At 41.5% G+C, this 17,465-nt stretch overlaps 1 protein-coding gene, 1 non-coding gene and 1 pseudogene across 3 annotated transcripts; all 3 read left to right on the forward strand.

Annotated features, from left to right (window-relative positions):
- The first annotated feature begins 3,546 nt into the window (after positions 1 to 3,546).
- On the forward strand, positions 3,547 to 3,618 carry Trnah-gug (transfer RNA histidin (anticodon GUG)). Its single transcript has one exon. It is a non-coding gene; the product is annotated as a tRNA-His (tRNA).
- Positions 3,619 to 4,660: 1,042 nt separating this feature from the next.
- LOC145501114 (uncharacterized) lies at positions 4,661 to 6,818 on the forward strand. Its single transcript, XM_081480668.1, has one exon. It carries the CDS (start codon positions 4,693 to 4,695, stop codon positions 5,251 to 5,253), a length of 561 nt encoding a protein of 186 aa, XP_081336794.1. The 5' UTR covers positions 4,661 to 4,692; the 3' UTR covers positions 5,254 to 6,818.
- Positions 6,819 to 11,672: 4,854 nt separating this feature from the next.
- Positions 11,673 to 16,600, forward strand: LOC145500556 (uncharacterized; annotated as a pseudogene). The gene is made up of 4 exons (XR_014051113.1): positions 11,673 to 13,100; positions 13,594 to 13,697; positions 14,064 to 14,176; positions 14,995 to 16,600. The product of XR_014051113.1 is annotated as an uncharacterized LOC145500556 (transcript).
- The last annotated feature ends 865 nt before the right edge of the window (positions 16,601 to 17,465 follow it).

Consider the following 17,465-nt stretch of genomic DNA (forward strand, 5'->3'; position numbering starts at 1 on the left):
AGGACGACGTCTCATCAAGAGATCAAAAGATCACAGACAATCGGGTATTTGGCCTAACGGTTTGAAGAGATTGTCAAAAATGTACATGTCCACTTTGGCTTCTGGAATGGCATCGAGATCTCTTAAAGTGTGTACCTTCTGATCCACGATCTGCTCCAGTAGGTCCCGAATCTGGTTCGAGTTGCTATAGTAAGTCATCTCTTGCCTCGTTAAACCTTCTTCCTAGATACGACAATTCAGGATGGCGATTCGGGTCTCCCCAGTCAGTCAGGTGTCTTCGAAGCCTAGAGAACAAGAGATCAACAACGTGCAATTCCAAGTTAATTATCCTCGTATAGGTCGACTTCTTGCCTTCTTCGATTAGATCCAAATTGTCAGAAGCTCGATTCAAATATCGTCTCAGATCTTCAATGATCTCTTCAAAGTCTCTGTCATCCAAAATCCTATGAGTCATCACTGCGTCAAGAGCAAGTCGAGAATGATTCACTGCGTCCAACGGGCTCCTTTTATACCCGCGTCGTGGATCCACTTTCACTCCGTACTTTCCCGGATCACGCGCCCTTTTCAGATCCCACCAATCGGAACGAAGACCATCACATGATCCCATCACACCACACGTCACCGATTGGTCGTAAAAAACGTCCATAAAGTCGAACCACGCATTCCATCACGAGTCACTTTTCAGCAGTCGTAGTCATGGATTCACACGTCGAACCCGACAGGAAAAAGAGAAAATCGTCCAAAAAGGAGGCGCGTAAGAAACTGAAACTGCTCCTACCCAAGAGAGTGGAAGGAGAAGGAGGTAAACGACTACAATCCACCTTAGATAGATGGTTATTCAAAAAACCTCGTACCAGACTACGTTTCAACGAACGCGTCCTCTTCAAAGAGATCACCCCGGACTCTGTCAGTTGGACCACCGTCCCTCTCAAAGGCTTCTCGCGACCATGGAGCGCCTTTTCGATCAAATGCCAAGAATGTAGAAGCCAAATGAAAAGTAACCATTACAAGCGGAGGCAGAGACTGACCCCCAAAAACGTGCGAAAAACCACCCACATCCTAGAAACCATGCTACGAGAAAACACCTTGTTGGGATACTAACTCAATCTCTATCTTCCTCATATAGACTCAAAGCTACCTGCCATTCAAGGCGGATGCCTGACCGTGATAAGAGAATCGCCTCCTCGAACCATGCAAGTCCTGGAACCCGTAGGACTCGACAAATTCAAGAAAGACAACCTCATAGAATTACCACCTGAAGTGGACGACCAAGGAGAATTCACCGAAGTACAAGTGTTGGAGGAATTCGACCCCGATCAGTTCCTGAACCAACTGAAAACCCAAGATCCCACCTGCCCGCGTTGCATGGTACCCATGGAATTTGGAAGAGTGAAAACCCCCGAAGGTGGTACCTGGTGGGAGTATTACCGATGCCCCTCTTCCAGATTCTACACCAAGTGTTACGTGACCTGTGGCGCCAAAGAGGTGAGCACCTACCTGAGACGCGTAGAAGAACAGACCCACCCCTGCTACAGGAACATCGACCCGGCTCGTTTCCGATGTCTATGCAACAAGTCCCTGGTCTTAGCCACCTTCCACTCCCAGTCCAACCCGGACAGGCTCTATCTCAAGTGTCCCAAGCGTAACTGCAAGTTCTTCCAATGGATCGACGAATACCCACGAGGAGTCGCCCAAGACATACTGATTCATGGACAGAACCCAAACTAAGAAAAGAGACAGACACAGTTTTTGTAAAAACACACTCTGATTTTTTATTTTACACATTTCCTTTTTTACATGTTTGGTAATTTATCGTTCGCGTCGATCATCGCTCGCATTGTGTTCTGATTACATGAGTTAAAGGTACTATAATAAAAATTGATGACATTGACATAACATCTCGCTGTGTTCTTCTGTCTACGAGTCCACGTCGACTGAAACGGTTCGAAACCGTAGCACAACATCATTCGGTGAAATGTCACTCGGTCTACGGGCAGCTTCACCTTCACGTTCCATACAAGGTTCCTTCTAATGGCCAGGATCGAGTTGAATAAAGTTCTACCGAAACACTTCTCTATTCTACGGTACCTGCTCCGACTTCGGGTCCAGTTCTCTCTATGTTCAGCTACAAAGAATAAGATCTGGTGAAGCATCACCTCCAGCTGACTAGAGTCTTTAATCTGTATCAACCAGCGTCGGCCCGTCAACAAATCCCGGATGGGAAAGTTCATGGCTTCATAGAATCGGGTCCAGGGTTCGTCCATCCGATCAATCGCTTCTTCATAGGTGACCTCGGGCTTTCCAGGTACATGGTTTTGTAAACCAATCTCTCTCAAGGCCATGACTGCGCTCAATACAAGTGAAGACACTCAGAGTGAAGAGCGGGCGACGCGGCTTTGCTTTATGCAGATCTGTCCAGCCAATCACAGATCAAGACGAAGTCACGTGTTACCTCAGACCCAGGGGATAGGGGGTATCCCCCTACCACACCCACTCACAGTAGGAGACTGGACACCATTATACCGTGTGTATAAAACAAACGACTCGGACCGTCAAAGGCACTCTGAGTTTTTTCAACTTGTATGAACGCCCATTACAGAAGACTGTGGATACTATCGTTGCTGTGGCTTCTCAAAGTACCAAGTGAGTATAGCATGGAAGTATTAGAGCGGTGTAACGTAGAGTTGACTACCTGGGAAAAGCGGGTGAGAGAGTGGATGAACGGCGAAGAAGAAGAGACCCCTTTGTACAGGGACCTAGAACAACTTTCAGGTTTTATCGGGGTGGCCCTGGACGAACTAGATCTTTTGTGTCTGGAAGAGAGGTTGGGGGTCCTTGACAAGGACGATACCAATGATTTGGTGATTCATGTAGACTGGGTCCGCAACACTTACCAACAATTGCTTCAATTTTAGACATGGAACCACCCCTCCATTGTCACGTATGCAAACAGCTGAGACCCTGCTGCCGCCAACCAATCCTAGAATTGAGTAGAAAAGGGAACCACACCCGATTCGTACGTGCACTCTTGGGACCGTTGAGAAAAGACTGGGGACTAGGGTGCGTCTACGCAACCTGTTGCGGGGTCATCTATGGCACGTACTACAATGTGGAAACCAACTGTTACGAACCCGTCTTCCTGGGAAACAGTTACGCCCAGGCCCTGTCACGTGTCAATCACGTCAAATCGTTTATTGATTGTTATCCTGAAGAAAAAGAGGGCGCCAGTCAATAGGACCGTGCACACGTCCCACCATGTAAACTAAGTAGTGTCCAATAAAAAAGTTGTTTTTGTTCTATTTTCAGACTCCATGTCTCGATTTCCTAAACCCGAATGTATATGGTGTAAGGAAGGATTCACCCCTAATCACAGTATCAGCAACTACTTCCTGACACCGTGTTGCAACCAATTCTTTCACGGAAGCTGTAAAGCTCTCCACACCTGGTGGTTGAAACCCTCCCAAAGACTCTGCCCTCATTGCAATACCGTGAATTTCGGACTGCCTCCCGATGACATCCCCAAAACCAAATCCTAAAGAGGTAAGCGCTTCGATGGTCTAATGGTTAAGACGTTGAGTTGTGGCCTCAAAGACCCAGGTTCGATTCCTGGTCGGGGCATTAAAAATTCTTTTTTATCTTTCCATATAGAGACCCCTGGCCTGTAAAATCCGTTTGGACGAACCCCACCCCGACGAAGATGTCATGCTCCTCTTCCTCACCCAACATTTTCCCTACCCCTGGTACATGAGAAGAGACCTCTCCAAAGTCTGGCCCTTCGGACGCGTTTTCGAATCCTCCTCAGGATTTCACGGAGAATTTCTCACCCCCCAAACCATGATGCTATCCCTCGTGCACCTGGGAACCAATGACGTGCAAGCACTCAAGATGATGCAAAAAATCACGCAACAAACCATGTACATTCTCTCGTTAAAGGATCTTTATTAGTTACAGGCATGAATAAAATGTTTTTTCACTCCTCTGATGGCGGTTTTACAATTTGTTTGATAAATGCTTGGTACGCTAACTCTTCTCTGTCGACCCAATTGCTCTTCCACGCATCCCATCCGGCCTCAAATCCATCCGGCAACTTCTCCAAACACACTGGGTCTTTAAACGAGATTGACTGGTCTGCAAGCATCTTCTCAGACAGGATTTTTCGGAACCTCAGCACATCATCCGCCACCTTAGTAATTTCTTTCCTCAGAACGACATCCATGGCGTGAGAAACGGCGTTCTTCATTATCTTTCCAAGAATACCCTCATGAACAGCATCCAGCACTCTCGCTGCAAACTCCTCTCTCTGAATCTCGTCTGGCAGCGATCCTGAAGGAATCTCAATCACCTCCACCTTCGTCTTGCTCTCCTCTGAAGCCATCTCGTCATTGTGATCTCCAAACAACAATGCCAAACTCACCAACTCATCACCCTTTTATCCCATCCAAAAACCCTCTCATTGGTTCTATTCGATCAACCTCGATTTCATGTTACCCTATCTGCGCATGCGCGAACTGTGACATCACGGGCGCCATGTTTTGCTACCAAAGGGGCCATCTTGGATTTTCAAATTTAAGAGAATGTATGAGAAAATCTTGGTCACGTGGTACAATCCCTGGCTCCTGATTGGTTACTGCCCCTATCAGCGTATATGACTACTAACTTGCCCTTGTAACTAAGGAGACCCCACCATCGCAAATGTTTGGATACTTCAAGTATCTTCTTAAAGACTATCCCTTACACTCCTTTATGGCCAAGTGGCAACGAGAACAACTCGACAGTCTCCTTGAGCATTTACCACTGGATCATGCAGTCGCTATACATGACTACTCAGAGGGATATACCTGCAGGTCTCAAGATGAAACACAGTCTGAGTACTTTGATGTGGCAAAGGTTTCCCTGCATGTCACCATTCTCTACCGCCACTCTACAGAAAAGAATGATGGCATTGAAAGTACAGAGGAGAACCCAGAGGTCGTAAAGGAGCATGTGTTTGTCATTTCTGATGATGTTATTCAAGATAACAACTCAGTTCATAGGGTGCAGGAACTTTTGAACACATATCTCACAAAGGATCTTGGTCAACAGATCACAGTTATACACGAGTTCACTGATAGTTGTGCAGCCCAATATAAATCCCTCCATTGCCTACAAGATTTGTCTTGTTGTGTAGCAGATTTTGGTTACAAAATCCAGCGTAATTTCTTTGAAACCTCGCATGCCAAAGGTGAACAGGATGCTGCTGGGTCTCATGTTTAGCAGAAAGTGAGCCAGGCAGTCCTGCGTAGATCAGCTGCAATCAAAAGTGCAAAGGACATCCATGCGTACCTCAGTGACAGTTTAACCTTGCCATCAGCCTCAAGCTACTTATCCAGAACAAAGTCCATAAACTTGAAGAAGCGCCTTTTTTATGTCCCTGCAACTGGTGAAGATTCAGTAGACAGGAACAGGCCTGACCAAAAATTTAAAGTGAAGGGCATTTGAAAAATCCATGCTGTAAAATGCACTACAGAACAGTGCAAGGTTTTTAAACGAGACCAATCCTGCTATTGCCTTGACTGCTTGCTGGAAACTGGCAACCAATGTAAAATTCAGAGTGGGTAGATGACTGGCAGGAGCTCAATATTGAAAGAGAAGCATCACCAGCAACCACCAGGAACGCACAAGACAACAATGTGGTAGTGACAACAGACACGGCTGTTAAAATAGCAGACCTAGCAATAGAGCAGAGTGTGGTTGCCGTAGCAGCTGATGATGATGCAAGTTATGACTATTATCTTCCGAGAGTGAAGAGTAACGGAGTCGAAGAACTGGCAGATAACACCGCAGATGACTATGGCAGCATTTACACTGCAGGACAGGAAGTGCTTAGAGGACACTTCTTTCTCCGGGACAACCTAATTGACATGACTTACAAACTCGATGAACGAAAAGTTGCAATTGTTCATGCAGCGACTGTAAGGCACATCTGTTCTGACCTTCATGTTGTAATGAGGGGGAGAAAGTCAGTTTTTAAAGTACCAGTTGATCTGAATGAGAAAATATTAGCTTCCATGTAATGTAAAATACTTGTGTGAAGGTCAAGATATTTCATTTCTACTTTTTACTTGTACCAGTGAAATAAAACTTTTGAAAAATTGATCATTTATATAAAGACCACACCCACTAGGGATTATGGGTGAATTAAAAATTCAGTTAAACTAGGCGAAAATGTAATATTTTGCCAAAAAATTGTAGATCATTAAGTTTGAGCATAAAATAAAGCTAAAGAAGTGATTTTGCCCCCAATTAGAAAATTTTAATTTTTTTGGGCTCGTTACATGAATGGGTATGGTGATCGTGCTACTGATATATAGACGCAAGAACTTGTTGGAAATTCATGGCGTCCCCGAAGATTTGTATACTTCCACAGAAGATGTGGTCATCAAGTTGGGTGAGGTGTTAAATGTTCTGATCCAGAGATGATATCGACATCTCACATAAATTATACAGTGGAAAGAACAAACCGAAGAATATAATCGTAAAGTTTATCAGCCACAAGAAGAAAACTGCACTTTATAAAAAGCAAACTGAACTTAAAAATGTGAGGATTACACAGTTGTTTCCATATTCCCCAACAGTCACGGTTTTGGCCGCGTAACATCTATACATCAACAAAAACCTAATGTCCTTCCGAAAAGATTTAATGAAAGAAGCCAACCAAATGAGAAAAGATGGACTTTTGGTCAGTGTATGGTCCATGGACAGGAAGATTTATGTTAAGACCTCACCTGATGGTGCACCCAAACGGATTCATTCCAAGGAAGACCTCGACAATGTATGACTGTAAGCTAGCCCGACTGTTCTGTCGCACTTTGTAATAATCATCGCACTTTGTAATACCTGTCACACTTTGTAATAAAACTGTCGCACTTTGTAATACCTGTCGCACTTTGTAATAACACTTGTCGCACTTTGTAATAACAAGTTGTCACACTTTGTAATAAACTTTCAAATTTCCTTTGAATAGGATATTTGGTAGAAATTATATGACTTAACTAATCCCCCAAGGCACAAATACATTCTTCCTTGATATTTTGCTCTGCATACTAAACTGACCAGACGAAAATGAAACTCATTCTCCCCCACGCTTCTCGCAATTGTTATTTTGGAGATAACACAGCTTGCTTAGCAACGATGGAATGCAATAAGTGAACAGAGGGCAAATAACTCCTGGTAAAAATAAAAAGATACGCGAGAGGGTTGAGTCCAAGGGTTAGTAAGGGAGATGGAGACTTCAAGTGACTTGCCACATGTTCTATATGAGGTAATTTTTGGGGGAGTAGACACAGGATTTAAAATAGTTGCTACAATCATGGCTAAAAGTCGGGATACCTTGAACACCATTACAAGACAAATACCAAAATTCTTTTTGCTCTTTTTATTTCACCTTGTCGCGATTTCATGAAGTTACTTTATTCTTTTTTTAAATGACAACTGCATGTACTAAAAAGTGTGTTCATCCGTTTGCCTAAATAATAATGTACAGATTCGTTTTCGGTTCTACTCGAACGGCATCCCACGACATCTCATGGTCGCCACGTTGGCGACTCATTTTCAAGCCTGGTCACCAGAGGCAAAATTTTAGTCGCCATGGCACCTAAACTGGTCGTAACTTGGAGGGTTAATATTTATAAGAACAATAATAATAATAATAATAATAAAGCTAAACAAATTATAATAAAGTTAATTAGTACATGGATAGTGAACATATGAACAACTCCACCATAGGCTCTTCCGCTTATGGGCGGTCTTGGAGAAAAACGTCATTTAACTTTGTGTCAATTTTGACGCCTAGGAGCCGGCTTTTCTATTATGATAAGACTATTCTTTTATTGTGCAACTTCATAGTTTTTTCCTTCGATAAAGCCGGTATGGCATATAAATGGATCTTAGCCTTTATGAGCTGCCTTATGCTGTGTTTTTGCAGTTTCGGAGCAGAAAAGAAAGGGAGATATTTTCATTCATTAAGCGACGAGGCTTACGAGACGCTGTTGCTGCTGGTACAAGGAAATTTTAACGTGCCCGTGGCAGAACGCACACGCGAACAGAGGAATGCAGTAGTGCGCTATTGGCGCCAACGTGATAGCTTACACCTTGGACCTCAGTCTACCCCAACACTGTACTTTGATGGCAAGAAAGTAGTTAAGAAGTCGTCGATAGCAAGTCTTGTTGCAAAAACGTTTGATCAAGCAAAAGCTGGTGGATGTAAAAAACTGCGAAATCGAGCCGCAGATGGCTTCGCAGGTCTGAGCGAAAGAAATATCCTACGAGTGACAAACAACGAAGCGAAGTATCGCATACACAATGTCAAATTCACAAATAAAGCCACGCCAAGGCCAGTAACCGCCAGGACCATTCAAGGTCAACATCAAATTGACCTGATGGACTTAAGCAAAGAGGCTGTCAACCACAACAGGCATGTGTACAAGTATGTTCTAAGCGTAATGGATATTTTCAGTAGGTATTTGTGGTTGCGGCCGCTGGAAAAAAAGTCAAGCTAACATGTTAGTCGGGCACTTCAGAGGATCTATAGCGAGCACGGTCCACCGGATCGCCTTCAAAGTGACAGAGGAACAGAATTCGAAGGGAAGGTTAGAGCTCTTTGCAAACAGTTAAAAATAAAACTAATTAAATCGAGACCCTACCACCTGCAGTCGCAGGGAAAGATTGAGAGATCGCACAGACGATTAAGAAAAAAAATCATGTACGACTTAGTATCCCTGGGTAAAAAAGGGGTTAACTGGGCAGCGAATCTTGAAGACGATAACCGGATTTTGAATGAAGAATGTAAAGAACTTGGCTGGAGGTCTCCTTTCGAAATATACTATGGGCGGAAGTCAAATCAATTAGTGAAGGCGTCGCTGGACTGTGTAGATTCTGATGATAACATGGTTACCACAGCGCCAAATAAACGGGAATTGGCCTGCCACCTGAAGAAAGTAAAAAAGATCCGACGGAGAGCTAAGCTTTACAGCAAGAAGCTTAACGATCGAATGGTAAAGAGCCACAAGCGACGCCACAAAGCGGAAACTTTTAAAGTAAAAGAGCACGTTCTGGTACGCTACAGACCGCAAAAAGGAGGTAAACTTGCACCGAAAAGAAGGTTTGTTGTTAAAGGCACAGTAGTAAAGAAGAGAAAAACAAATCCTGATACATATAAAGTCAGATTTAGGCCTCCAAATTCTTCTAAACACATAGAATGGTTTTCGGTAGAAGACATTGCAAGCATTAGAAAACGCCACCGAGGAAGCACAGCAGAAAATAAAACAATAAAACAGCAGAAAATAAAACAACTTCGAAAAAAAATGTACATACCGTTAACAGCCCGCGATCGTTTTCTGGATCTAGACTTTCCCGACATGGATTTGTCTCTCATGTACAATCCACCAGGTGACGGAAACTGTCAGTTTGGGGCACTGTGCTTCTGGTTAAACCGTCTCGGTATACACCGATCAGCAGAAACTGTCCGGGAAGAAATTATAAAGTACCTGACGAACGATCCAAACAACAGTGAAGGTATGCCTTTGGAGCTTTTTGCGGCCACACCCTGGGCAGAATATTTACACTCAATGGCAAAGAATGGCACCTATGGTGACCAAATAACTTTACAAGTGGCAGCAGATTTGTACAATATTGAAATTGTTGTAATTTCGACCTTGGGACCTGATGCCACAGCGGTAATTTCTCCCTCTTCTAGCATACCCACTGCAAGAGTTCAGCTGGGGCATTATGCAGAGAACCACGGAGAACACTACATATGTGTGGACGGCAGAGTGTTGCTGGAGGAGGAGGAGCAGGAGAAAAAGACAAATGGAGAGGTGGAAAAGGTGGAAGATGATGAGCAGGAAGAAAGGGCAGAAGAAGAGGTGGAAGATGATGGCGTGGATTTGTTATCTACTCAGGAGGATTACGCACACGGCCAGTATATGGGAAAGGAAAGAGAGGTGCCTGAACAAGATCAACATCGTATACAAATCCCCATCCACTTTGTTGGAAACGAGACCGTTGGAATGGTTTCCACGAACGACGCAACCACCCCCATAGAAAGGCTCCCGAATGAAATTTTAGAGAAAATACTTTCCGAGGCGTTATTATCTTCTGGTTTTTCCTGGCCTAACCATGTATGCCGGATGTATAATAACCTATGTTCAGTCAACGTCCGTTTTCGTGATATCACCCATAGACTGGTCTCGATGCTCCCGAGTATTTACTTCTCTGAGGGTGGTGAACTTGGCATCGTTAGCGTCAGGAGCCTAATTAAAAAGTTTGGATCTTCGAGTGGTGTTGTGCTGGAGGTACGGCGAATAGTTGCCAGTCCAAATTGGGCAAATGCTTGGCTGGATCTGCGATTTCGTGGTTTGGGATGGTTTATCATCCTCAACATATTCTGGCGAAAAAGTCAAAAGTAGCATTTTGTTGAAATCTGCTTTGTCATTATTATCCACTCGGCTAGAATAGAATCACCCATGGTCTTTTAATGACTTTTTGCTTTAAAACAAAAAACAGTTCCTTGAACTGAGGAGAGAGAAACATTCTGTTCGTTCAGTTGTGTATTAAGTATTTATAAACAACTAGTTAATTCCGTTTCATGTTATAGTTCGTTGTTGTTTATTCAAGGTTGAAATAGACTTTTATTCAATGGTTCTGATTCAATGCTTTAATACCACATATACTGATTACGGCTATGATGGTTGCTGTTCCATATTCTGGCTTATGTCAAGCCAATGCGATTTTTGAATTAAAATACGATACTATTTCACAATTATTCTATTCAACTATAGTTAACTGTCCCTTCTTAGAAGACTCCCAGTGAAAGCCTTTATTTCCGGATCGTACCATTTTGTACAGCTGTTATAAATACCAGCAAGATGTGTCCTCTACTCTTTTACTGATACACTATGTCCCTGCAAGTTGCTTTCCAGTTTCGTCCTCTCTAAAACTCCCACGGAAACAAACCTTTTTATTTTCATCCGCAGGAGATGCCAGTATATTTAAAATTCGAATCTTTATTTAAGATGTGATAAATACCTTTTTAATACCTGAATTAAGCTATCATTTACAAATTAAACATGCAATAGGGTCTCATTTGCACGATAAATTAGACTAGTACCTAGCCAATGGAGTGGCTTAACAAAACCGATTTTTAAGTCATTATTCGTGATGACAAAGTGTTTCTGTCGCGATACATCGTAGTCAAGACAAATAACAATTGCGAGAAGCGTGGGGGAGAACGCGTTTCTTTTTCATCTCCTCAGTTTAGTATACAAAGTAAAATATCAAAGAAGGACGCATTTGTGCCCTGGGGGATTAGTTAAGTCATATAATTACTACCAAATATCCTATTCAAAGGAAATTTGAAAGTTTATTACAAAGTGTGACAACTTGTTATTACAAAGTGTGACAGCTTAATTTATTACAAAGTGCGACAACTTGTTATTACAAAGTGTGACAGCTATTTTATTACAAAGTGTGACAAGTGTTATTACAAAGTGCGACAGGTATTACAAAGTGCGACAGTTTTATTACAAAGTGCGACAGGTATTACAAAGTGCGACAGGTATTACAAAGTGCGATGATTATTACAAAGTGCGACAGAACACTGACTGCGCTTTAGCGCATCTTTATTTCTAAACCCTACTGATAAATTATTATTTTCGTTTTAAGTTCAAATAAGGACAGATAAGACACAAAGTCCTTTACGTTCTTAGATAGCATGCAGTTAACGCTTGTATATGTTTGTGTTTTGCGTATGTGTTTGTTTCAATTGTATTCGTCAGTGTAATTTTGTTGTTTTCTTCCCTTTTATTTCATGACGACAGTCTAATCATAAGTTGTTGTTATTGCGAACCTGTGAATTTCAAATCTGCTTGTCAGTTGTTGCTTCCCATGATAAAATTATCGTTTGTCAACATTAGTATGTAATGGTCATCTCAATGCAAGTGAAAATTAGTATCCTATCTTTAAATGTTGGAGGCTTAAACGCGGGGGCTCCGTATAAATAGGGCTCCCCCAGTTTCCCCCCCCCCCGTTCGATTAAATTAATACACGAAATTTTCAACATGGCGGACATCAGGCCGTTGGCAGGCGAGAATCAAAATTGCTTCTTTCCTTCAAAAAATACAATCTTTGTCTAAACAATAAAAGCATACTTCAAACCTAAGTGTATTCTTGTGTTATTCCTGGTTTACATGCAGAAAATTGGGTGTAGTTTACCTGAACACTTCAAGGTGTTTTCGATCGTGCGCCATTTGTTTGAATATCTTCCCTAGCACTAGCTTTCCCTGGGTTTTCCTTTGTTCTGATTCTTCCCCTGTTCTTTTGAGACTTACTATTGGTCTGTGTATACTTTAATAAATATAACGAGCTCTATCATTGGTGCTAGCGATGGCGCAAAGTTCGAATAAAATTAGAGGGATTTCCTTGTAGTAAACAGAACCATTTTCACGATCGTGGGATGATGTTGGGTCCAGGCGAGCCTTGTGCAAAGAAAGCTAAGTGTGATAAGCAGAGAGTCTACAACGAGAGACGAAAGGAAAAACCTCGCAAACCGCAATTCAGTTTGAATTTTCAGTTCGGTTTCGGTGAAGAAGAAGAGATGAGAGCCACAAACGAGAGATTCGTTTGGCTACGCAATATGGCCGATCTTAGATCTGGTCGAACCAATGCCAATTTCCTGATCGCTCTCATGGATCGTTATGAGGGGAAAAGCGGCCCAGATGACAAAGAAATGCACTCAGTTGAAGTGCAAGCGAATGCCACTGAATCTGTCTTTGAGCTCTATGCCGAAAGAGAAGCCAAAAAGACCGACTTCCAGTGTCAGTGGCTGTGGGGAAGCTCCACCATGTAAACAGATTTTGTCCCCAGCTCGTGAGGATGAAAATATTTTTGTCTGTGGACAGGACAGTCTTACTGTTTTGCTACAGGAAACTGCCACAGGATGTGCATGTAGTGCGCAATACGGTTTCGATGGGACTGCAGCTATGGATGGGCATGTACTGAGGACAGAGTTGTGCTGAATGAACGGGCAGAGTCAAGTGGGCTAACTCGTCCATACTTGGCAACAAGTACACTGCCAATTGCAGGTAAGACAATTATTTATATTTTTATCACAGTGCTGCTCTTTCAGTAGCAAACAAGCTTACCTTTTAAGCTAGTCATTTCACGGTTTAGTAATTATTATTTCCTTCTTGAATTAGTTGGGTAGTTGTTTCACCAGACGTCCCCGGAATGCACGAATGGGTACGAGGTCTTACACCAACAAATCTGAGTTGTGTTTGACTTGCTGTTATCAATCGAGAACAAATAGAGCTTATTGCACGTACCTGCTGTAGTTAAATTTACAGTCGCAAAAAGGATTCAAGGCATGACTACTGATTTACTATCAGTTTATCCCTATTTTTTGTCATGCACCGGTGGCACTATCCTTTGAATTTGTTATTATCTATATACATTTTGTGTCAACATTCTGTGTTTTGCTTACATAACCACAACACTGCACTTACTGTTACACAGGATTAGGGAAGGACTGTTAACAATACCTTGTCCATCGTTTTTTAGGTTGGTTCATGGTTTTACAAGCTCTGGTATGCTTGAAAGCCAGTACCAAGGCTTTGCTGAGGCTGCAAAACTTGGCAATGTTGGAGACAAGTATATTGATTTTGGTGAGCTCTCGATATAGTCAATGTTTCTTTGTGTAATACTATTAACTATGATGTGAAAACATTTTATAATTATTATAGTAAACTATAATAACAAACTAGCACACTGATTTCCATCATGCCCTCATTACAGCTGTATGTACTTATTATATAATTGCTGCAATTGGTAATTGTACATAAACAAAAGTGTAATTATTATTACTGTTATCATTGTACTTCAGTTCACATTACATCATTATCACTATTGTAGTTTTCATCTTCATCATTACATATTTTTGAGTGAGGAGGTAATGGTTTGTTACTGTTGGTGTTCTTTTTGGAATGTAAATGTTAGTACCTGTAATGAAATCTGTGCCTTTTCTTTTGTAGTGTATGACACCATGGGTTATATTAACACAGTGAATCAAACTGCAGAGGCACCAATAGCAAGCAGTATATGTGAGGTCCAAAACACTGATTCATACAAGGACAGGAATGGAGCTGTAAGTCAGTGATCATCATCATCATTAATCCTTACTGCCCCCAGTGGGGCATGGGGCCATAAGTCAGTGATACCTTGAGCATAATCAAATTTATACCTAGCACAATATACAGCTCTACCCTCTGAGTGATACTTGCACATGCATCTGATAGTTTATACATATGAACATGTTAAAAAGGTCTTGTAATACTGTACTCTTCTCTGTTAGACTGTCATAACTGATTGCCGCCATGACTCGACAGCTAATGCATACCATTCAACAGTAGTAATGATATCTTATGAGTAAGTACATACCAGTGGTGATCAGCAGTTGATATCCCTTTGTAACATTATTATTTCATGCTACAATATACTTGCTGTACACGTTTTCAATCAAACACAAAAGAACACCAGATATTAATGGTGTCAATGTTCTGATTCAACAACTGCCCTCAACTAGTAGGATACCAAATTATAGAAGTGTATTGTGAATAACCTGTTTATTGATTTTGGGTTTTAAATGGGCAATAACAGTGCAATATGAAATTAAAATCCAAAGACAGGTCTTAATACATTATGATAACGGCCTTCCTGTCTCCAGTGGTCACTTACAGTGAAGCATTACTATTTTATAGGACCCAACATGTACTGGCTGCTCAAACGGTGACAAAAGCAGAGTTTCGGAGCTCCCAAACACATGAGTTTGAGGCTATTAAAAAAATTATCCCTGTTGTTCAAGCTAAAGGTATTTACAGTCGCACCATTTGTCATGCGTCCAGATTACATGTATTCATCTCAATGTAACAGTAGTTTATTAACATATGCTGGTACATCTTTCAGGACTCAATGTGATAGAAGTGGCACATGACTTTGTGCCAAAAATAAAAAACTGGCTTTTACAGCAGAACATACAAAATTCATTTGACACTTGGCATGGTAAGAAATTAATTACCTGATAATTCAATTCCTATTGCAACATTAAGATCATGATTGTACTTATTTTTACAGGCACTAGTAACATATTTTCAGTGGATTTGAAAACAAGACAATACATGGTGTTTCATGGGATTTCAATTTCTTTAGAATTAAAATCATAAGCCTTGTCTTCCAGTGTATCAGTAATCTTACTTTATTTCACCTAATATCTTGTTGCTTTTTAGGAACGAAGGGAGTGGCAAAGGCCATGAAGGAAATAAGTAGTGGTGCTCAGAAATGGGAAGGTGAAAAGTGGTATTCAGAGCTATCAGACAAGCGTACGTACTGCAATCTTTTTTTCCTAGTTAACAAAATAGTATATTTAGGTACAACTCCACAGGGGTAGTCAGGTATATTGAGATGCATAACTGTTATTGAATTTGCCAATATTTTTAGAGGCCAGTGTTAAACGGCACTTCTACTACTCCATGAAGAATTGCACAAGTCCAGATGATCTGAGGAGGAGACTGCTCACAGTAGTTGATCACTATCAGGTATGGCACTCTCTACTACATGATCAGGTATGAAAAGGTCAAGAATACTGATTGATATCAATTATTGAAATGTAAGCAAGGATTTCTTAGAGTAACAACTACTCCTAGTGTTGAAATAAATTTTTAAAAAATCTGAAATCTAGCCACTCATTATTGTAGGGCAACCATGGTAGATGTGATCCTGAGTCAAAGTGCAAGAAACCTGGATACCAGTGCAGCAAGACTAAAATTACAAATGCAAGAGCAGTGGCTGCTTTGCACAAATTTATTTTAGAATCAAAGGTGTACAAGCTTGCTGAGGACTACTATCTGGTATATTAGCAGCCATTGGTATTTCTTCTGTGTTTCGTAGTAAGCCTTTAGCTCATTATGCCAAAGAACTTGAACAATGAGCAAATAATTTCCAAGAAAGGTTTTGACAAATCACCACAAAGCTACTTTAACACTGAACCATTTCTATAATTGCAGTGTCGTGACACTTACTGGGTGGAGTCTTTCAACAACTGCATTCTCATCTACTGCCCAAAGAGAATTCACTTTGCTGACCGCACTTTCAACATGCGCATTTCTCTGGCAGTAATGGATTGGGTAAGTCACAGACAGGTAGATTGGGAAGGTGCTTGCCTTTAATAATCTGCATACATACCAGGGTGATCTACCCACCTGCCCCCTCCCCACCAGTATACTCTATATACTCAATTTGCAGATAAAGTGACTTACTGTGTTTGTATGCCAATGGTAAATATCCCATGTTTCAGTTCATCAAATTTAACATGTATGGCTGATATTATGTACACTGTTATTGCTATTGTATCATTGCAGAATGAAAATGTTAACAGAGAAGCAACCTCAGTCAGTTTGTTGCAAGATGTGCGCCGACCGAATCGCAGAACAGGTCACAAAAATCTTCGCCCCAAAACATTTCTATTCAGGGAGGTTATTTGGAGTAGATTTTTCCAGTTGAACTACTGAGTAGTGTGGAGCAAGAAGGATGACTAGCATGCAAGACCTGTTCCAAAAAGGCTCTTTTTTGAAAGAGCCACACACCTGCATTGCACTGTGCAGGGAAAAGTCCTGTAGGGTCATACTTACCTGGTATGACATTGCACCCTCCAGTTGATAATACCAATATGCAAGGTACCTGCATTGCACTCTGCAGGGAAAATCCTGTAGGGTCGTATCTACTTGGCACGACATTGTACTCTATGGGTCAAAAACCAAAGGCTCCTCTAGGAGCCACCAAGTTAAATAAAAGTCATGATCAACAGACTGCCATAAAGATTTACTCTGCTTGTTTATTACATTTTCAAAATTTATGTGAGCTATATGACTGGTTCAATCCCTATAGAGAACCTTTATTTCAAGGATACGGCAAATGAACTTTGCTTTACAGTACTGTATAACAATTTTCATCTAACCTGGATTGCATTTATCTGTTTCCCAAAACAATGTCAATAAGTCACATTTTAAAGTTAATTAACAGATAGACCCAGCACCACACAGCTTGAATATATCTTTCTGTACAAGTCTGTTTAGTACAGGTCTATAAACCATTCAAAGCTCCACAGTGTCACTAGACATATAACAATAATACAAGGCTGGGGCAGCAGAGCATTTTGAAACATGGGGGGGCCCCTCATTGTTAAGCCAAGCGCATACCACTAACTCATATTTTAAAAGCATGTCTTTTGCACTGTTCATTCGCACAAACAAAGTTCTTTGCAATGTCTATGGTGTTCCATGTGTCCCTAAGACTTACAACAATGCAGGAGGAGGCATTTGTTTAGCCAATCCTGCTTCATGGTGCTTCTAAGGTAGGTTTTTGGTCTTCATAGGGCAGAA

The sequence above is a fragment of the Orbicella franksi genome, chromosome 10, assembly GCF_964199315.1.
Source record: "Orbicella franksi chromosome 10, jaOrbFran1.1, whole genome shotgun sequence".
NCBI classification, from domain to species: Eukaryota; Metazoa; Cnidaria; class Anthozoa; order Scleractinia; family Merulinidae; genus Orbicella; species Orbicella franksi.